The 22407-nt window shown below is 48.6% G+C and overlaps 1 protein-coding gene across 2 annotated transcripts in view; it reads left to right on the top strand.

Annotated features, from left to right (window-relative positions):
- Positions 1 to 22407, top strand: part of Bicd2 (BICD cargo adaptor 2) — a 47379-nt gene that overhangs the window by 20210 nt on the left and 4762 nt on the right. For both annotated transcript variants that reach the window (XM_075969710.1, XM_075969709.1), the window contains exons 2-6: positions 9902 to 10114; positions 16192 to 16344; positions 18653 to 19114; positions 19745 to 20767; positions 21628 to 21779. In XM_075969710.1, coding sequence (XP_075825825.1) covers positions 9902 to 10114; positions 16192 to 16344; positions 18653 to 19114; positions 19745 to 20767; positions 21628 to 21779 — 2003 coding nt within the window. The remainder of the gene's footprint in view (positions 1 to 9901; positions 10115 to 16191; positions 16345 to 18652; positions 19115 to 19744; positions 20768 to 21627; positions 21780 to 22407) is intronic.

A 22407-nucleotide genomic window follows, 5' to 3' on the forward strand; every position in this document is an offset into this window, starting at 1 on the left:
CTCTTGTAGACCAGGCTGGCCTCGAACTCACAGAGATCCGCCCGCTCTGAAGACTTTTAAATGAATGACTATAGTACTGTTATTCTTAATAATAGCCTCAAAGGGAAAACAACACAAATGGTCATCACATGATCAGTAGGTAAACATGTGATCTGCATGTGCCATAGGAACATACAGCCATAAAAAGAAAAAGAGTACTAATAAAAATTGTAACATGCATGGACCTGAAAAATGTGCTAAGTGGGGGAAAAAATCCACATAAGACCAGTATTGTATGAGTTACATGAAATGTCCAGAAATAGACAAATTTATAAGAATAGAAGATAGATTGTTGGTTGCCTGACTTTGGGGAAGCAGAGCTGGAGTTATTGCTAATGGAGACAGGGTTTCTCTCTGAAGAGGGGTGTTAGTGTATAGTTAATGATAGTTTTCTCACAGTTATAAACACTGGATTCAACCTCCCTGAATTCAAAAGATGGGTGTTCATAAATGGGCTATTATCTTTAAAATCTGGGTTGCATGGCTCCTGAGGCTGTAGCTCTGTTGGTAGATGCTTGTCCACGTGCACAAAGCCCTAGGTTCCATCTGCAGTACCACATCAGTCGGGGGTAGTATGTAACCCAGGTCCTAGGAGATGGAAAAAGGAGGATCAGGAAACTTAAAGTCCTAGTTGGCTACTTAGCAAGTTCGAGGCCAGCCTGGGATACAGGAGACCCTGTCTCAATTAAACAAAAACATATGCAAACATATATAAAAACATATACAAAAAGATATTTTTAATGAAAGGGGAGAATTTTTGTTAGCAAAATTTTCTAAATTCTCCACAGCATGAAGAAGTCATCGAAGGATCCAAAATTCTCTAGTTGTGGTGCCCATATTAAAAGAACTTTGCCTGACATTGAGAGATTAAATTACTTTACTAATATTTAGCCTTTCTTGTTTATAATCCTCCTTGAACAAGTGTTTTTACTGAAACTGATGTCTGCGGAGTATGTGCTTTGAGGTAAAGGTTATAAGTATAATTTTTTAAATTTTGTGTTCCTAACTGAACAATTTACTTTGGAGATTTCTTATTTGTTTATTTTACTTTTAACTCATGTTTTTGGAGAGATTCCTTTTCTCAGTTCCTTTCAACAGTTTATGTGTGGCAGTTGATAGTTCTTCTCCTGACATTGTGGTTTACTTATGCTTCTCAGCCTGTTTTGTTTCTTAATACATGCTGAATGCATACTTTAAAAACTGAACTGGCTTATCTCACATTTGAGTTCCGGGCATGGTCTTCTGATGACTGAATAATTCATAAAACAGGTTCTGTTTATTGGGTTTGCTGAGTTTTCAGTTCTGTATCAGCATAGGATTGGTCTCTAAGCACCTGCCATTTGGAAGGGAAGATTTGCTGAGATCCTGTCAATGCCTCCATTTGAATGGATGTGGTAGTAGCCAGGGACTCTGATCCTGGACTCCTGGGTTCGAGTTCTCCTCCGTGGCTTGCCCAAGGAAGGGAGATGGTGCCATGGATGTGGGAGCTCAGCTCTCACATGTCTGCTGGAATCAAGCTGTCAGTGTTTAGCTCCTCAGTCTAGGGAGGTAGCTGCACATTTGTCAGCCTTAGTAGTTGTAACTGGGTAAAAAGACTCACTAACATAGTTGCTTTGCCTTTTGTTTTCTGTGTCCATCTCTGCTATGTGGAGGCTTTGGCTTGCTACTTTGTTTAGAGTCAAGGAACAGCTCTTTTTATCATTCATGTTTATTTTTAGTGGCTGCCTTTCCCTTGCGTAGTCCAGCTAGACTATCCTGAGTGTTCATAAGATGTTTCTATTTTTGTTTACTCTGTTTCCTGTTGTTTAGTTCTTTCTTGATACAGACGTAATTAAGAGATTATTTTTTAAATTTTTGTGTGTTTGGGTATATGCTGGCTTAGTTTTCTGTTGCATTTTTTTCAGAACAGTTTTAGATTATAATACAAACATGAAAAATACATTTTGTTCTCTGTGGCACACAGACATGCTAGCAGTTTCTTCCTATTTTAGATCACTCTTACATCATTTACAGTTCCTTCTGATAGTTTTTCTTGCACACAGCTCTGTTTGGGAAGAAGATTGTATCTGTCCTGCTGTGAAGACTTCTGTCTCTGACAGTCCTGATTGTCATTGAGGAGGTCCCTGACTGATCCCTCTACCTACTTGTTAATTTGTATACTAGCCTTTCCCAGGCAGCATAGGTTTAATCAAACTTTGATTATAGATTTAATCTCTTAATACTTTAAGTTCTTTATCTCTAAATGAATGGTGTTGAGCTTGCATTTATATCAGCTTAATATCCAGATCACCATCTTGAATTTAATAAGATTTGATGCCATTTGGTGTCCTGGAATCCTGGTAATGCAGGACACTGAGCATTTTCATGAGCTGCCCAGGATGGAACAAGGCTCTCAGACCCATTTGAACAGTGCCTCCCAGGCCCATGTTTTTCTTTCTAGTCACCTCAGCTCTTTTCCAGGCCTTCAAGACATTGGATTCCCCTTTGTGGTAGCCTAGTGGCTTGCAAATGTGAATGGGTGGTGAATCCACCAGTCAGTCAGTGTCTTTTGAATGGCTGGGTCCTGGGGATCCTGACACTGCACAATATTTATGCTACTGGTGCCCATCAGAGGCCAGGAATGCAGTAAGTATGACTAAATGCCACTGGTAAAGATTGACAGGATGCGTGTGCCAGCCTCTAGGCATTTCTAACAAGCCTGGACAGAGAGGTGCTGTGATGGGACTATTCTCACGTCCCCATTCTCTTCAGGGTGAGGATGTGGGGATCGGATGAGAGCAAACCTCTCTGCTTCCCCAGCCCTTGCCAGGAACCAAATAGCATCTCCATTTTAGCAGGTGGTAGGAGAGCCCTTCCCAGCAGGCGTGCCAGGATGGGCAGCTGGTACAGCTTAGGGATTCCTGGGATTCCAGGCCCAGCCTGATGCAGGCGTGGTGTCCCTTTCGGAATAAGTGTGGAACCCACAGTCTGTGGGTAGGCGGTACTGAATCAGCCCAGACAAAGGATTGGAGGCTCCTGGCTTTGTTGTGGAGTCTGTTTCCTGGAACAAGCCTTGTCTCATTAGATTGCAGAGGCTGGCTACCCTGGTTTGGCAAGTCTTATGCCTGCTGCATCAAATGATCAAACTGGTTTAGGGAGAAGAATTCTTTGGGATACCCATTCCCTGGCTTGTTGGTGTAGGCCTTCTCCAGGGAGCCAGACCCCCATGGATAGTGTGTAGGGTGGCAGAGGGTTTGTGCTCAGTCCTGATTACACCTGTTCCCAGGCCCCCAATGTATTCTCCAGATTGAAGGGTCAGTCTGTCCTGCTGGTACAGAAGAGTAGCTCTCATTGTGAGATGTCCACATTACTCTCGGGTAAGTGGTTGGGACTTTCTTTCCTTTGTAGGTGAGGAAACTTTTAGTAGACATTGGCAGGGAGCCAAGCAGCCCTTCTGGCACACTCTAGAGTAGGAACCTTGTGGGATCTGTAGGACTTGGCCAAATGTGTGGAAAGGTAGAAAGGGGTGGGGTAGGCACTGATCTGGACTGGTCTTCAAGTCCTCATCGCATCCTTTTAGTTAGTGGGCTGGTTGTGGATAACACTGGCTTGGTACCATGTTCTCTCAATGCAGTCCTGGCCTTCTTCACACCCAGCCTTGGGAACTTAGTCTTGTAGCCCAGTTTTCAGTTTCAGCAAGGAGTGCCCCCACTGAATCTGGCTGTCAGTTCATGGGAGATGGGCCCAGGCAGCCTAGTTCCTGATGTATACACACCTGCTCACTCTGCTCACTCTCCTCCTCTGCAGCCAGGAAGTGCTAAGGGAATAGTGCCTTCTGCCCAGCTGGTCTGTGGACAAGGCTGTAAGACATGGCTAAGTAGGAAGGGATGGGGATACTTGTCTGATGCCAGGCACCGGCATGGGGAGCTGGGTCTCCTAACCCCACCAAGTCCTACCTTTTGTGCTTTGGTTCACTTCCTCCTCTACCTGGCATACTTCTCTACCCTCCTAAGTTCTGTCCAGATGCTTGTTTCCCACTCTCTGTCAGGCACAGGATTGATGCAGCCTTGCCAGAGTGAACTTAGGTTTTCTTCAACAGATCAAGGGAAGGACACTTACACTTGAGAGTTGTTCAGGGTTGTTGGACCACCCCCCCAGGTGACAGTAGGGAGCTTTGCAGGTGTTCTGCTCATGGGAGGGGATGGGACTGCTGCCTAGACTGGGTCTCAGCAAACCCCTTTCTGGGGAAACAACACGATGTTGCAATAAAACTTTATTGGGACCAGCTTATTAGATAGCCTTCAGGAGTTAGGGCCACTGAGATCCTGATTTCAAAATCATAGGAAGTGTCTGCCAGGCCATATCTGTGCTGCTTCTGATGCTGACTCTCAACCTCTGTTTTTTTGTGTTCAGGACTTGAGCATCTGTTGTGGGCAAGGGCCCATTCTGAGGGCTGGTGGCCTACATTGTGCTGTCCTCATTCTAGATCCTTGGGGTTGGGAGCAGGGTAGCACTCAGCATGCTGACACTGTTCCAGAGATGAGTCCCTTGCTCTGTCTGGAGTCAAACATAATGCTTGCATCTGGGCCACCAGAAGAAGGAGACGAGAACAGAGAATGACTCCCTGAAGTTGTGTTTGAAGGCTCTGTTATTGGGGACTGGGTGGGGCTCAGGGAGTTGAGAGGCTGCTCAGTCTCTAATGAGACAATTATTGACCCTAAATCTTCTCAGCAGCGAGCTCAGGCTGGAGACATTAACCCAAGTTATCAGTGAGGAAATTGAGGGACACTGTAATCTACTCTCAACATGACCCCCATCTGCACTATTGTGTCCTATTTCAGAGGTGGATCAACTAAGCAGCATATGATGTTAGTTGTCCTTTCCTAAGACGCTGGGCACAGGTGGGCTTGGATGCTCCCACATGCATCCAGAGTCTGTCCTCCCTTGCTGTGATGCTTGGTTTCCAGAAGTGGAGGGATAAAGACACATTTCTTGGATGTGACTCCAAAGCCCTGTCCTGTCAGCTCTCTATCAGTGTTATACCACCCCGTAGTGTAACCAGACCAAACACCTGTGGCAAAATGCTTCAACCTATTTTGCCTCAGTTTTTATGTGCAGAGTGGCTGCTTTATGCGGCCCTCCTACACCATGGCGCCATGAAATAGTCTAATGCTTAGGGCATGTCTCTTTCGTTTGGCTTTTCAAGACAGTTTCTTTGTATAGCCTTGGCTGTCCTGAAACTCATTCTGTAGACCAGGCTGTTCTGGAACTAGCAGAGTTCCACCTGTCTCTGCCTCCCAAGTGCTGAAATTAAAGGTGTGCACCACCACCACTCAGTGGGCATGCCTGTTTTATGGCTGCAGTCATCTGGCAGATTCTAAGGATAGCAGGTATTGAGCCCTGGCATAAACCCCAGCCTGTGCCTTGCTGCTGCACTTGCCCTGACCTCCTTCCATGGGTATAGTTTCTACTGCCCAAGCCTTTTGTCCTCCTTACCCTCTACCCCATCACAGCTCATGCTGTTTCTTCACCCGAGGCCGCTATTCCCACTGTGCTCAATTTGGAAGTTTGCTAGGGCTGCTGTAATTTTTTTCTTCTACCCAGAGCTTCTCTTTTCCCATCCCAGCCACATTTGACAGGCCCACTGGGGTCCTGCATCCTGTAAAGTCGTATCTCTGAGGATGGTCCTGCTGCTGAAGTCATGATTGGCCTGGTTTCTTGTAGGCATAGATGACTGCATCAGGGCTACATGGGTGTGGCTGACCTTGAAGCCAGCGTCTCAGGGGGCTGCTGTTGGACAGAAGCAAACATGGGTTGTGTTTCTCTTAAAGGCACCTGACTAGCCATGACCTCATGCTTCATCTCTCTCGGCCTTGTTGGGTCTTGCTGAACCTGGACAGCTCCAGAGCAGCAGGCAGGATGTGGGCCAAGAGCCTGTGTTGAGAACTGAATCTGCCTGAATAGCCCATAAGCAACATCACTGCTGCTCCTCATAGCACAGATCATCCACCATCCTGTGGTTAAGACTGGCGAAGAGCTGATCTTCTATTTCCCTGTCTTCCTTCCTTGGAGCAGCTAGGGAAGTTTGTAGAAGGGGCAGGTTAGAAGCTGTACCTGTGGTCCAGGGGAGGATCCTGACACCAGGGTGGTAGACAAAGGCTCTCTCCTAAGAAGGTCCACAAGATGAGGCAGGAAATCTACAAAAACTTCAATGGCTGTTCCCCACTAGTCTTCAGGTCAGACAGGAACTCCTTTCCAGGAGCATTTCCTCCAGGAAGGATGGAAGGGACCCTGCACAACCAATAGGATGGGAGGATGATTCTGGGTGCAACAGGATTTGAGTGGATTTGAAAGGTTGCCTAAGATTGGATGCAGTGTGGTCTGAAAGGGTCAAAAGCAATGCGATAAGACTGACACAGCCACCTCTCTAACCCTCATCCTCCCAGCTGGAGATGGTGGCTACAGGGATGGGCTATGTCTGGTAGGTTCACACTCTCCAGGTGAGGGCACAGCACTTCAGAAACAACCCTGCTGTTTCCTTAGGCAACTTTAGTGAGCTTCATGCATGTTAGGGTATTCAGTATAAATTTTCGTGTGAGCATATGTTCATGAGATCATCAGCAGAATCAAGGTAATGAATTTGTCCTGTGTCCTCTGTAGTCCTCCACCCGACCACTGAACCTCTGTTGGTTTGCATTTCTAGACCTTTACATAAAGGGAATTGAACAGTCTATCTTTTTTCTCTGAGTGATTTTGAGGTATATCTTTGTTGATGTATCAATTCTTTTTTATTGGGAGTAGTAACTTCATTATATGGATGTACCATATTTATTTAAAATTGTTAAATCTATTGTATTTGTGTGTTCAACTTTGTAGAACTGACTTTCTCCTTCCACCTTTATGTGGATTCTGGGGACTGGACTCAGGTTATCAGACTTGAATGGCAAATGCTTTTACTTACTGAGCCATCTCTCAAGGCCCTGTACTTTAAAATAATGGAAAGCTGGGATTACAGATGGATACACTACCACATCTGGCCTTTATGTAGCTTTGAGCAATTCAAACTCATGTCTGTATTATTACATGACCAGTATTGTACCTACTGAGCCATCTCCCCAGCCCCATGTGGGTGTTCTTTTTCCCAAGATGGGATCATTGCACATACTGTTCCATCTTCCTGCCTCAGCCTCCTGGTAGATGGGTTTACATGCATTCGCTGTTGACTGCCATGCTCAGATCTGAGATCCCCCCCCCCCGTGTGTGTATGAGTGTGTGTGTGATTCTCCCCCCCCCCCCCGTGTGTATGTATGTGTGTGTGTGTATGAGAGAGAGAGAGAGAGAGAGAGAGAGAGAGAGAGAGAGAGAGAGAGCGCACATAAAGCTTGGTCAGGTCAGCTAATCTGTCTCTGTTTATGCAGTGAATTGCCTTTGGGTCATGGGAGCAGGTGGGGATAGTCCTGCTCTTTCAAAGTCATTTAGTCCGTTCTAGGTCCTTTGAATTGCTGTGTGAGTTTTAGAATGAACTGGTCAGTTTTCTGCCAAAAGCTGCTGGACCTTTGGCATTGTGAGTTGATAGATACGCTCCTTGAAACAGTTGCTCTCGGGTTTGTTAGGCTATGCTTTCTTATTTGTTAGTTTGTTTCATTTGGGCTCTTCCTTTGGCTGCCTTTTAGAGCTGGTTAATCCTTCAGATGCACAATGTGTCTGCTGTTGACCCTGCCTTCTCCAGAAGGTTGTTGGCATCTTTTATGTCTTCTGTGGATTTGGTTCTGGTACTTGACTCTCGGCTTCTCCACTCTTCTGGGCCGCTCAGGGCTGTGTGCTGTCTACTGATCCTTTCTTCATTAGGTCTTCACTGTGGAGCTCACCTGTTGGCATCTGGATGTGTTTGTTTCCCTTAATATGTTCTGAGCTTTGTTCTAGGATATAGTGGCTTGGAAATGGATTAATCCTTTCATGGTCTGTCTTTACGCTTCGTTCTGCTATGCTAATCAGCGTGTAATCCAGGCTGATTCTGCCAGGCCCCAGACATTTTCTCCTCATGCCTGTCCCTGTGACAGTGTGTCTTCTCAGCTGAAGGTAGATGTCTCCATCACAGTGTGTTTGAAAAGCTGCCCAGGGCTGCTCCTGTGCCCTAGGCTGGTAGCTTGGGTGGAGGAAAAGTTGGGGCCCAGGTTGGCAGGCCTGGGCTTGAATATTGTATCACAGTGCTTAGCCATCACACTTTGGGGAAAACTCCTTGCCCCAGCTCCCAAGTTGACAAGTGTATCCCAGGCAGCCACAGGAGCTGGACTCTTCAGTTCAGTCCCAGAGCCTCAAGTTGGGGGCCGACTTGGTGTTTGGTTCCCTTGGTGGACAGGCAGCATGGGTCAGGTGCTGTGTAGGTAGCAGTGTGTGGCTTGATCCTTTCCTAGGATCAGGGTGGAGGCAAACAGACTAGAAACCACAAAGTTGAGCTACTTTGATTTGTGTAGAATGGATGCTGTGTTGGAGGACCGAGAGTATATGGGTAAGGCTTAGCTACCTTGAGAGGGAATCCACAGTCTACTGCAGGAGTGTTACACTGTGAGCCCCAGGCTACCCCTCCATACACACGTCAGTGCCAGCCCTGGTTTACTGGGCTGTGTGTCCTCTGGCCCATTGTGAGGCCTTCCTACAGTATCTTGGACACAGCATATACTTCAGATTAGACCCTGCTCCAATCTGCCAGTTCCCTATCAGGGTGAAAATTAATTGCTTTCTGCATTTTTATATGTTAATATTAGAAACTGCTCAACATAGTAACTTCCGTGTACAATGTGGCTTTGTATGTTTTGCTCATTGTTTTCTTGGATTGAGTTCCTAGACTTGTGAAGTAAGAAATGAAAGAAAATAGTTCTTTTCTCTCTCTCTCTTTTTTTTTTTTTTTTGGTTTTTCAAGACAGGGTTTCTCTGTGGTTTTGGAGCCTGTCCTGGAACTAGCTCTTGTAGACCAGGCTGACCTCGAACTCACAGAGATCCGCCAGCCTCTGCCTCCCAATCTTTTCTCTTTTAAAATGACTGAAAACCGTTATTTTATTGTTCTTCAGTAACTCTTCTCTAACGATCTTGCCATGAGCCACGGGTCCTACGAAGAGTCAGGAGAGGAAGGCAGAGTAGACGCACAGTCCCTCAGTGGACTGTAACAGAGGCCAGGCTGGGCAAGGCTAGGTAGGGTATGGATTCCGCACAGCTGTTGGCCTCAGTGGGTGACTGACCTGGTGGTGTCCTAGGTCCTAGGGCCTAACACCAGTGTCTGAAACATGCAGATACACGCATCTCTGGGCCTATGCACCTGAGGTGGCCACTCTAGCTAGTTGTTACTGTGCCCTGTTCTTAGGACTAGGAACTCTAGTTGCCCAGCCCTGGTTTGTCCCAGAAGAAACGAAGGATGATTTGACATCAGGTAGAGGATGGAGCGGCTCCTCACCCTTTGCGTGTAATGGCTGGCACGATTTTGTAAACCTGGAATGTATGTTGGGTGTGCTGCTCTAGGGTTGTTTCCCACTAGCTTGTCCAGGCCCACAATCTAAACCACTTATTTCCTGGTCCTGGGAACTTTGCAGCTGGTATACATCACCAGGCCTCAGACTTTGTCCCTTCTGTGGGAAGTTCCACCTATGTTTGTGGCCCTGTATTCTTCGTTTTCCTTTCTGTCCTTCCACATAATGGTGCTCCGAAGACTAGTTTGGTTCCACTGTGGTGAAACATGTGCCTGCCATGTGCCTCTCAGTGTGTGTTTTAACACATGACAACACAGAACTGCTGCACAGGTCAAGGCCTTTGTGTTTCTTGTGATCTTGGGTATCCATTGCTTTGTGGCCCCAGGACACCTGTCTCATGAATGTCTTTTCTCTCCGTGCAGGCATTTGGCCAGGCACATACAAACCACAAGAAGGTGGCTGCTGATGGTGAGAGCCGGGAGGAGAGCCTGATTCAGGAGTCAGCCTCCAAGGAGCAGTACTATGTGCGGAAGGTGCTGGAGCTGCAGACAGAGCTGAAGCAGCTGCGCAATGTCCTCACCAACACTCAGTCTGAGAATGAGCGCCTCACGTCCGTGGCCCAGGAGCTAAAAGAGGTGAGTGGCTGGGGGTGACGCCTGTCACTGTGACAGTGGGCTGTGTGGCTACATCTTGCTCCTGTGGTCTCTCAACAGTTCTATGCCTGAGTTATGCCCATCTCACTGCTGTCATGCGTATCCTGAGCAGGCCCTGACCAGCAGGGAGGAATATCAAAGTAGAGCACCGCAGCCTGAACGATGAATGACCCAGCTTGTGATTTGGTGTCACAGGGACAGAGATCAGCCAAGAGCCATAGGGAGTCTATGGCACTCTGAGGTGGTTGAGGACCCATCGCTAAAAGTCTCCATGTGAGCTACAGTCCTGGTCGGGGTCCATGGTCTTGATGGTTAACCTCAAGATCTTTCTACAGGCTTAGCCCTCACTTGGACTAGAGACCAGACAAAGCCTTGTCTTCAGTCTCTGAGACCCTGGGTAGGAGACACCCGGTCCCTTCACTGCACATCCTCCAAGCTCTCTGGGCCCCATTCCAGCTATGGAAGCCGACCCTCCGCAGTAGATGTTCTCTCAGGGAAGTCAGCAGAGCACAGGTCATCAGCGTGTGCTGTAGTCAGGGCTGTGCACAGTAGGTCCAGGGACTCTGACCCTAGGGCCATCAATAGCAGGGAGCAGTCACTTCCCCTGGGTGTGGGGTCTCTGAGGTCTTGAGGAACTCAGTCTGAATAAGGGGTTGGGGGAAGGCAGCCTCTACTTCTGGAGCCCAGTGCATGATCTCATTTCCTCCCACAAGTATGGCTCTGGTGAGAGTGGAGGAGGGGCTGTCACTGAGGAAGAGAAGCAGCTCTGGTGACAATCTGTCTGTCTACCCCTCCTTCCTGAAAGTCCAGTGCAGGGCTTTCTCTCACATTCAGCCCCTAGGCAGCCAAGAAGGCTGGATGTCTGTCCTGGGCCGGAAATGAGCTCAGTGAATTGAAGACAGGCAGGTCTGGGGTGGGGGAGAGATTCCTGTTGTTCCTGTTTATGATTTAGGAGGAAATCCTGAGGCTCCCTACACACCCCTTAGCCGCCTTTTCTTTTTTTTTTTTGAGTGTCCCTTTCTCTGTCCACAGGTCTGTGGAGGCCCTCTGCAGCCAAGTCATAGGCTGCCCTTCAGCCTTCACCTGCACACCTGTCTGGGGTAGAGGTTCTGTTCTCACAACTGTCTCCACCCACTTTTAGCATTGGTCTCTCCTCTGCTGTTGCTCCTAGCTTAGCATAATGGTCCCCTCATTGCCCAGCATTGGCCCCTATGGGTTAGATTTGGTTTTGCTGGCATTTGGTGATTCCTTATGACCTCTGTCCTACTACCTCTGTCCCTAATAGCAACTCCTGTTTTTCCTCTCCTGTGACTTCCTGCTTGGGATGCAGTTCCCTCCAGGGCCCTGACTACAGCACACGCTGATGACCTGTGCTCTGCTGACTTCCGAGAGAACATCTACTGCGGAGGGTCGGCTTCCATAGCTGGAATGGGGCCCAGAGAGCTTGGAGGATGTGCAGTGAAGGGACCGGGTGTCTCCTACCCAGGGTCTCAGAGACTGAAGACAAGGCTTTGTCCAAGTCTGTTGTCTAAGAGAGGGCTAAAGCCAGTGTTAACTTTACAGTACCAAACAGTTTTGTCCCTGTCAGATAGTTCTAATGTCTTGGACCCAGTCATCCTAATGACTCTTGGTATTCTGTCAGACATGAAGACACTGAGGTTGCTGGGGAAAAGCATCTCTGGAGATTTAACTTGTGGTTGTTGTACTGCATGTAGGACCAGCAATGGGCAGTTTGGTCAAGTTTTTTCTTGCTGACATTATTCCTAGAAGGTAGATGATCACTTGAGAAAAGGCTTGTTGCAGACATGACACTGTTTCTCAGATGGATAACTTAAGGCCCACTAGTCCCAATAAAAGATAAGAGTTCTCCTCTAGGTGATAAACGGTCAAGCCCTGTGTGGAAAGGGCTGGGAGCTCAAGAGGCCAGCAAAGAGAACTGACAGTCCCCCAACACAGTGGCCTCTTGAAGCAGGCAGTTGTCACACACTTCTTGCTGGTCAGGGGATCCAGGCGAAGGAGAGCTGGTGGCTAGGATCTTAAATGGTTGGCCCCGAGCCCATATGCCCACTGTTTCCATGTAGGCTGGTCATCTGCATAGAGCAGAGCCTGTACCCTGACAGCAGACACTCAGCCTGGGAGGAGGTACTTTTCTGAGGGAAAACTAAACCCTTGTGGCTAGTTGGAGCCTGCTGGAGCTCTCAGAAGTTGGGCATGAGATGGGTGGAGGTGCCAGACAGCAGGCCAGCTGAACCTCTCTGGTAAGCCTGGCAGCTGAGGTTGGAAGCCATCTCCCTAGAAAGATAGTGTATGTGTTTGATTCCTGCTCTGTCAGCAGAGAAGGGGCAGTTAACCTGTCGTGTGATGTTACCTTGCAGCATGTGACTTACGTGTCTGCACATTTCTCTGTGCTTGTCTTTCCACAAGGACACTCATTCACAGGCCCATGCAGGCCCACACACTCCACCAAAGGGAAACACTTCTTGGCTAGTACCCAGGATTCTGGTCCTAGCAGTGGCGTAAGAGCAGAACTCCTAGAGAGTCTTGTGAGGGCCAGGTTTATAGTGCGGCACTAAGGACTCACAGAACATACGGGTACTGTTGTAGGGTCATAGCACTCCTTGTATGGCTCTGGGCCTGGTTCTCTCAGGCTTCATCCTGGCCTTCTGCGTCCATCTCCAATTGTATAAGCTGCATTCTCCATTCTAGCCATGTGGAAACTACCAATGTGTCTCTTAACCCCTGCCTTCTAGGTCTCTGATTTCTGCTGAATAGCCTAGGATACCGAGGAAACTCAGCCCTTACCCTCAGTTACCAGTCTACCTGAGGGCTTTGTCCACATGGTCTCTCTTTGTATATGCTGGAATACTTTCTGCATAGCGAGCACTTTTGAGTTGGCTGAGAGAGAGCAGGAATTGGGGTCATTTCTGGCAGAAAGAGAACATTAGTAGTTACTCTCATACCCTTTGTGCTTTAGGTGGGGTGAAAAGAGCCTGGATGTGTTTCCATCTGCATAGAGCCCCAGGCTTTCTAGAGGTCTGTTTGTGGTCCTACCTCCTACCTTCTTTGTAGCTGTGCTAGGGGCTGTTTCTCTCCTCTCAGCATGTATTGCCCTCACCATCTCTGCTCTTGTGATGCTCTGTTATCTTTTGGTCTTCTCTTTCTCTTCCTGTGTCATTTGTTTCTTCTGTTGTCAGTTCTGTTGCCTCTTTCAGTCACTTAATGAGGGGGCTGTGTCTATGTTCATAGATTGTGAACTTAGTCTTAGTTTTAAGTGCTAAATTTGTCAGTAGTGCTTGCTGTGTGACTCTTTTCCACTTTCTGTTGTGTTTTCCATCTCTCCATTTTTTAGGATATTTCATTTCACTAATCCAACATTATTGCTTATCTCCCTGCATGGCATCTTATGAGGCATATGCCCCTCAGATGAACACAGAAATGTGATCGGAGCAATTCCTGTAGATGCTAAGAGGACAGAGCCATGGACCTGGACTCCTGGTTCAGGGCTCTGGAACAGGTGTGTTGTTGGTCGGAGGGGCCATCTGAGCATTAGGAACAGGGATTAGAAGCAGGAAGCAGGGGTTGTTAGGGGATTTTGCTCCCAGGGGACATTGGTGTGAAGTCGTCTTGTCACAGGGTAAGAGAGGGCTGCAGTTGGTGGGCAGAAGTCAAGAAATCGTTAAACAACCTACAGCATACAGGATAGCACCCACAGCAAAGAATGGTGTGGCTCTGAAAGTGTAGGAATGAGGCTCCTATGCCCCTGTGTAGTGTGGGCAGTGCAGGTTGAGAGTTAACACAGTGGGTTTTATTGTTCTCCTCTTGGCCCTGCACTATCCTTTCCCTGTGACAGTTTTCCCAGCTCCTCATACTTGTCTTGGAGACAGTAGCCAACTTTCAGCAGATTTATTTAGGTGGTATACGTCCTATACAGCTCACTTAAAAGTGTGCTTCATGCTCGCCTGCAATCCCTGTTCCTAATGCTCAGATGGCCTCCCAGACCAGCAACGCATGTGCTCCAGTGCCCTAAGTAAGAAGCCCAGGCCCCAGCTCTGTCCACACAAGCATTGTCCCCTCAGCATTGACAGCATCTACATAGGTGTAGGTACGTGGACCATCCTACAGTTATTATTCTCCTTGTGGTGCTGGGGATCGAACCCAGGGCCTTGTATTCAGTGCCAGGCAAACCCTCTGCCCAATACACACTTCAGTCTTTCAGTTAATTTCAGAGTATTTCATCATTCCAAAATGAAGCCTGTTACTCCCACACCCCTCTTTAGCCCCTCTAGTCTGCTTTCTATGGCTGTGGATTGCTTGTTCTAGACCTTTCTTACAAATGAGTCATACAATGCATGGCCTCTTGTGACTGACTTCTTTGACTTAGCAGAATGTCTTCATGCTTCATTCGTGTTGTGGCAAGTGTCAAGACGTCATTCTTTAATGTGGTTGAATAATACTGCATTGTATAGATAGAACATGTTTTGTTTATCCATTCACTGGCTAATGGATACTTGGGTTGTATCCACCTTGAACACTGGGAACACTGATGTGCAGGGTTCTGTGTGGATGTGTTTCATTTCTCTGGTACAGACACTCTGTTTAACTGTCTGAACATCTGTAGATATGCCACAGTGCTGCCCCACTTAGCAGTTCACCAGTCAGATGACCCCATCTTGCAGATGGAGAAAAAGGGTCAGTGTTAGTAAGTGAAGTTCTTGCATTGTTTGACATGGGCACATCCACGTCAGATTCACCAGCGCCTCACTCAGATCCGCGAGAATGGCAAACTCTTCCGCTAGTCCAAGTGTGAATGCTGGTGGTGTGTGCAGAAAATGTTTCTCTCTGGATAAGACTGCTGCCCTACACAGATTGCTCCTGCCTAGATTAGCTAATCCCGCCTCCTTCAGTTGTGAAGTTCAGCATTTCAGCCGTGTATAATAAACATGCCTAGCTTTTAAGATGCTGTGACTTCTCCATCAGAGTGCAGATCACTCCACGCCAGCCTTTCTGTTTCTGCATTTGTCATTTTTTCATTCCCTCACTACCCCAAGTAGGTCGGTTCCTGGAGTCTGCAGAGCTCAGCAGGGTTAGAGCAGGTTGAGTCACTTGTCTGAAGTTCCACCCTTTAGAGAAGTAGGAGGGATCTGTGCCAGAGACCTGCTTCGGTGGGGAGTGGTGTGGTGGTATTCAGGTTCTAAAGAGGATGTGTGGGGTGGGGGTGGAGAAAGGAGGAGATGAACAAGATCTGAGGGTGAATCAGGATGGCTGCCAGCAGCATTTAATTGAAAAAAGACTACAGCCTGGAGGTGGTGACACATGCCTTTAATCCCAGCACTTGGTAGGCAAAGGCAGGCGGATCTCTGTGAATTTGAGGCCTATATGGTCTACAGAGCAAGTTTCAGGACAGGCTCCAAAACTACACAGAGAAACCTGTCTTGAAAAACAAAACAAAAAAAGAAAGTAGACTGCACCTTTTATACTCTGTGGTTGCACATAGGATTAAATGGGAGACCTCTTGCCTTTAATGGCCCTATCCTCTGGATCTGAATTGTAGGCATTTCATCCTTGGGATCAGGTGTGTCTAGCAAATCTCTAACTTTCCTGTTCTTGGTGTAATTAGGAGGGCACAGTGGAATTCCTGGTTCCACAGTGGCAGTGATTTTTTTTTTCCTAAAGAATTATTTTGTTTAGATTGTACACAATTTTTTTGTATTTTATTTAAATTGTACACATTTTTATCCTTTACCAAAGCCCACACAAAATTTCCCTATGGGAAAGCCATTAATATTGAGAATCATTAAAAATGACAGTAAAAAGGTTCTGGAGAAGTGTGGTCTGCGATGTTGAAATGCTGGAACTTTGTCAAGCAGCAGTGGTCGCCATGCAGTCCACATCTGCACAAACCCCACTGGCCTGGGCTTCTCCCCTCCAAGCAGCCACACTGTTGTCAAGAGTGCTCACACATGCCTGGTAGTACTGGGCCCCCTTATGCCACTTGGAAGCACACATGGTAGAGCCAGCTATAGAAACAGCGCACACAGCTTTTTCCTCTGCCCCTGCAGATCAACCAGAATGTGGAGATCCAGCGTGGCCGCCTGCGGGATGACATCAAGGAGTACAAGTTCCGGGAAGCCCGTCTACTTCAGGACTACTCAGAGCTGGAGGAGGAGAACATCAGCCTGCAGAAACAAGTGTCTGTGCTCAGGCAGAACCAGGCGAGTCTCCACCCTAGGGTCACCCTGAGCACTCAGTCCTTTCATCCACCCATCTTCTTTCCTGTGTCTTGTTCCACATATCTGAGGCCAGGGCCAGTAGTACCTCCACAGTGGAGACAGGAATATGGCTTACAACACCTAGTGCTCCCAGAGCACAGAACAAGGCCTGTGACTTTATTATAACAATTTCCCAAGCCAAGTGTAGCATGATTCTTGCTGGGAGTCAATTTCTGTTTAGCACAGATAGGGTACCGATAACACACCAGAAAGTCCACCTTGGTGAACCATTGATAATGGTGAGCTTATTTACAGGAGCATGGGTGAGGAGAACTCATAGTAGCATGGGTGGGGGGTTCCAAGGTGTGGGTAAGGGATTTCAGGGGTGTGAGTGAGGGGTTCCAGAGGCATGGGTGAGGGGTTCCAGGGGCATGGGTGGGGAGAACTCATAGGAGCTTGGGCAAGGGATTACCAGGAGTGTGGGTGAAACCTCCAGCAGTTGCTAGATGGACTTCTTTTTATCATTTAACCTTCTGCTTCCTGTCTATTCTAGCAACCTCTGAGATAGCTGTAAGAGGATTAGGTGTCGCTGGGGTCAGGACACAGGAGGAAGGGAATGGCTGGACTCTTGGGTGAGGGTCTAACAGTGCTTTACCCTTTCCTTCTATGAGAGAATGTTTATAGGCCTGATCTTGTGAGGGTCTCCAAGCTGGGTAATCATGGCTGCTCTGATTTCGAGACAGCAAGGGCCATGTCATGTCCGGAGGACAGTGTTCCACATCACCAAGGTATGGGGGAACTCAGATGAAGAAGATGTACTAAAACCTCTGGAGGAACACTGCCATGATTCTGCCTGTTGTAGGGGTGAGAGACATCCCCTCTGCCTATGGCAAAGATTAGGAGGTCCTCTCGAATGGGTGAGGGTAAAAACCACCCAGTACCTGAACACGCTTCCCATTCTCTAAGCTGTAGCCAACAGGGCCTTTTCTCTCAGGAAATCCCAGACCTTACCCCCAAATGCCATGGATGCTGTGTTGCTTTCATTAGAGTCCCACATCATCTTATAGCTAAGGCCTCCTCGTCAGTGGACCCAGTGTTTATGTCCTGCAGGAGGAAACCCATGTGCCTGTGTAGAAGCTTCTGTGTTTGCAAAAGCAGGCAGGGGATAGAGTCTGGTGCTGGGCAACCACAGGGGCAGGGCTCCATCCTGTAGCTCATAAGCGTGAGATGCCACTGGGCATTGATCGGTACTGCTGCCTACAGTGCTCTGAGCAGAAGAAAAGCCAAAGCTGAAGGAAACCCTGCACCCAGTGGAGCTACATCTACTCTGAGGTTCCTCCCCCTCACTTGGGGCACTGGGATGTGGGTGCACTTAGAATGTTGTACAGGGTTTCCCTTCCTCCACCAAACCCAGAGAGTCCCTCATTGCTTCCTTAATATCACAGAGATGTTTTAATATGAGCCTCACATAAGCATCAGCTCCCATCTACTCTGCTCATTCAAACTGTGTCATGTTAATAAGGCCAGTTATGCCTTCCCACTCTCTTCCAGCTCCTCCAAGCTTGCATTCTGAGGAACTGGTGCTGAGGCATTCAGCCTTGAGGGGAAGTCCAGTTCCTTTGTTTTAAAATATGATTCAAAATAATGGTCATAGCACACCACAAGGCATGCTTTAAAATAATGTGATTAGGGCCAGGCGGTGGTGGCACACCTTTAATCCCAGCACTTGGGAGGCAGAGGCAGGTGGATCTCTGTGAGTTTGAGGCCAGCCTGATCTTCAAGAGCTAGTTCCAGGACAGGTTCGAAAACTACAGAGAAACCCTTTCTTGAAAAACATAAATAATAATAATATGTGGTTAGGGCTGGTGAGGTGGCTCAGTGGGTAAGCATGTTTCCCATGCAAACCTTATGACCTGAGCCCAGTTCCCAGAACTCACATAAAGATAGAAGGAGAGAATCTCCACATTGCACAGTTGCATGTGCACCCACACACACACATCATGCACCATGCAGATGCACACACATTTAAAAGAGAGAGATTTGCTTAGCTGTTAGTGTTAACTGAGTAATTTTATGGAATTTTAAATCAGTGCACACTAGTACTAATTTTCAGAAGTAGAATGGCATCCGTGTCACCTGATGTGGGAAGTGGCCTTGGCTGCGGCCACTGCCCTCTCCTACAGGGTGGCATTTCATTCTGTGGGTCTCCTTGTCCTTTGTGGTTGGGAGGTGGTCTTCTGGCACTGTCCTGATTTGTCAACCTGAGTGGAGCCACCACATCCCTTGACACCGGAGTATTTGTATTCCCTAGGTGGAATTTGAGGGCCTCAAGCATGAAATCAAGCGCCTGGAGGAGGAGACCGAGTACCTCAACAGCCAACTGGAGGATGCCATCCGGCTTAAGGAGATCTCTGAACGGCAGTTGGAGGAGGCTCTGGAGACGCTCAAGACAGAGCGGGAGCAGAAGAACAACCTGCGCAAGGAGCTGTCGCACTACATGAGCATCAATGACTCCTTCTACACCAGCCACCTGCAGGTCTCCTTAGATGGCCTCAAGTTCAGTGATGATGCTGTCACTGCTGAGCCCAACAACGATGCTGAAGCCCTGGTCAATGGCTTTGAGCATAGTGGCTTGGTCAAATCCTCGCTGGACAACAAGACATCCACACCTAGGAAGGATGGCCTGGCTCCACCCTCTCCAAGCCTCGTTTCTGACCTGCTCAGTGAGCTCCACATATCTGAGATCCAGAAGCTGAAGCAGCAGCTGGTGCAGGTGAATAGGCAGGGCCTCATGTCCATCCTTCTCTGTCCCCATGCCTTCTGCAGTGCTGGCAGGACTGCATGTTCTGTGTAAGCAGTGCTTTTGTGACATGTGGCTGCCTTTAATTTACTCATGCTGGCTTTAAATCGTATATCTTTACCACAGATGAAACTCTGTCCCAGAGAAGTAGGTTCCTGATTATTGTGTAAAGTTTACTACCATGGTGCCCATGCTGCTCCCTTTGCTACCCATATCATGTCTGGGTGGGGTGACATGGCTCCTCGTGTAACTCCTACCCACAGGCCACAAACTAGAGTCTCAGCAGAGCCATACATTGGCACATTTGAAAGTTTACAGTGTGTTCCCCACAACACAAGAAAGGAAAGTGGTGGAGAGTTGGGACACTAGGGATCCTGCCAGTTTGCCCTGGACTTGCACATTTGAAGCCCCGCTTCCCTCCAGCACATACAGAGTGAACCTTTATGAGCGATCACTTTTTTGGTCTTTGTGGTGAATTCTGTCCAGTCTGCTGTCAGCAGTGGCATGACCATGGCCCATGTGGCATAGCCTGAGACCTGGCTGAGCCATCCTGGAGTCCTTTAAGCCTGTTGACCCTCTTTACTGCCATGTCTCCCTTTGCAGATGGAGCGGGAGAAGGTGGGTCTACTGGCAACACTGCAGGACACACAGAAGCAGCTGGAGCAGGCTCGGGGGGCCCTCTCTGAGCAACATGAGAAGGTGAATCGTCTCACAGAGAACCTTAGTGCCCTGCGGCGCCTTCAGGCTGGCAAGGAGCGGCAGACTTCCTTGGATAATGAGAAGGACCGTGATAGCCATGAAGATGGTGACTACTATGAGGTGGACATCAATGGGCCTGAGATCCTGGCCTGCAAGTACCATGTGGCTGTGGCTGAGGCTGGTGAACTCCGGGAGCAGCTCAAGGCATTGCGCAGTACACACGAAGCTCGCGAGGCCCAACACGCTGAAGAGAAGGGCCGCTATGAGGCTGAGGGCCAGGCACTCACAGAGAAGGTCTCTCTGCTAGAAAAGGCTAACCATCAGGACCGAGAGCTATTGGCCCATCTGGAGAAGGAGCTGAAGAAGGTGAGCGATGTGGCTGGTGAAACCCAGGGCAGCCTGAATGTGGCTCAGGATGAGCTGGTAACCTTCAGTGAGGAGCTGGCCAACCTCTACCACCATGTGTGTATGTGCAACAACGAGACGCCGAACCGTGTCATGCTGGATTACTACCGCGAAGGCCAGGGCAAAGCTGGCCGTACCAGCCCTGAGGGTCGCGGGCGTCGTTCGCCTGTCCTTTTGCCCAAGGGGCTGTTGGCCACAGAGGTGGGCCGAGCGGATGGGACTGGAGACAGCAGCCCCTCACCCAGCTCTTCTCTGCCATCGCCATTGAGTGACCCCCGCCGGGAACCTATGAACATCTACAATCTGATTGCCATCATCCGAGACCAGATCAAGCACCTACAGGCAGCAGTAGACCGTACAACTGAGTTGTCCCGGCAGCGAATTGCCTCACAGGAACTGGGTCCTGCCATGGACAAGGACAAGGAGGCTCTCATGGAGGAGATCCTCAAGCTGAAGTCACTGCTGAGTACCAAACGGGAGCAGATCACCACCCTTCGCACAGTGCTCAAGGCCAACAAGCAGGTGAGATAAAGTGGGTGGGTGTAGTAGCAGGCCACTTGTTCAGTCCCAGCCACCCAGAACTGAAATAACCACACAGAAACTGTATTAATTAAACACTGCTTGGCCCATTAGCTCTAGCTTCTTATTGGCTAATTCTTACATATTAATTTAATCCATCTCTATTAATCTATGTATTGCCACATGGCAGTGGCTTACCAGTAAAGTTTTGGCATGTCTTACTCTGGTGGCAGCTCCATGGCGTCCCTCTGACTCTGCCTTCTTCTCCCAGCATTCAGTCCAGTTTTCCCTGCCTACCTAAGTTCTGCCCTATCAGCAGGCCAAGGCAGTTTCTTTATTCATTAATGGTAATCACAGCACACAGGGAGGACTCCCACATCAGGTGGAGCACCAGAGCCCACTGGGAGGCTGCCTCCTCCACTTGTTGCAGGGCTCACAGGCCTGTGTCATTGTGTTTAGTCTCCTGCTGTCCCCTTCCTCAGAGCTCCCAGACAAGGTGGAGTGACTGTTGGCATTAGAGGGCTCTCTAATCAGAGCTGCTCCTGAGCACCTTACAGAGTTTCTGATGCTGAAGGAACAAGGCGATGGCCCGAGCCCCAAGGGGCATGGTGCAGGACTTTGTGACTTCTCCAGGACAGGCTCTTTGGTTCATCATTCTTCCCTGCTAATTAGAATCAGAGGGTAGGACCCCCAGTAAGCATGGCTATCATTTTGTCCCCAAGACTGCATATAAGAATTCTCTGCATGCAGAAAATTTTTCACGGGCAGCAGCCCCACCGTGGACCCAGGGTTCCCATTGTAAGCTCAGAACTTCCCTTGAGCAGCTTCACCCCACCTACCACCTTATACCTCTTTGTCCCCAGACAGCTGAGGTGGCCCTCGCCAACCTGAAGAGCAAGTATGAGAATGAGAAGGCCATGGTGACCGAGACCATGATGAAGCTACGGAACGAGCTCAAGGCCCTCAAGGAAGATGCAGCCACCTTCTCCTCCCTGCGTGCCATGTTTGCCACCAGGTAACTCCACTACTAGTGGGCTTCTCTCTCCTGCAGCTTCTCCCCTGCTGGAGCTACCTGGTGCCCTTACTCACAGGTTTCAGTCTTCTTCCTGAAGCCTGTAGGCCTGCTGGTTCGGGTCTAGCACCATCAGGCACCTCATACATACAGCTCAGCGTTTGGTAATTACAGCCCCTGGCCCAGCCCATCACACATGCGGGGCTGCCCTCCTTGCCTGGCTCAAGTTGGTAACAAGGGAAAGCAAAGAGATGGAAAGACTGTGACCACCAGGGTCCTCGGCTGGCTGCACCTCAGCCTTCTGTGCGTCATGTAGACAGGTGTCCAGGTCTGGGCCAGGCCTGGTAGATACCACTTAGGTAGACGTTCAGCAGAGGTAGGCATCTGTTTCCCTGTTCCTCTGGCCCCCAGAAACTTGGCTCAGATTTCACAGTTAATGAACCTGAATGCTCAATTTGTGTTGCTTTGAGCGTAGGAGACTTAGAAGCAAAGGGCCTAGAGGAGTGAGCTTTGGAGATAGGGGATAGCACTCTTGGTTCCAACTTTGTTCCAGTGGTGACGAAGGCCCAGACCAGTTTGTTAGCTCCTCTTCCTAGGACAGGACTGTCAGGGGTTTCAACTCAGCTGTTTG

Source organism: Microtus pennsylvanicus, chromosome 4 (assembly GCF_037038515.1).
Source record: "Microtus pennsylvanicus isolate mMicPen1 chromosome 4, mMicPen1.hap1, whole genome shotgun sequence".
Taxonomy (NCBI): Eukaryota; Metazoa; Chordata; class Mammalia; order Rodentia; family Cricetidae; genus Microtus; species Microtus pennsylvanicus.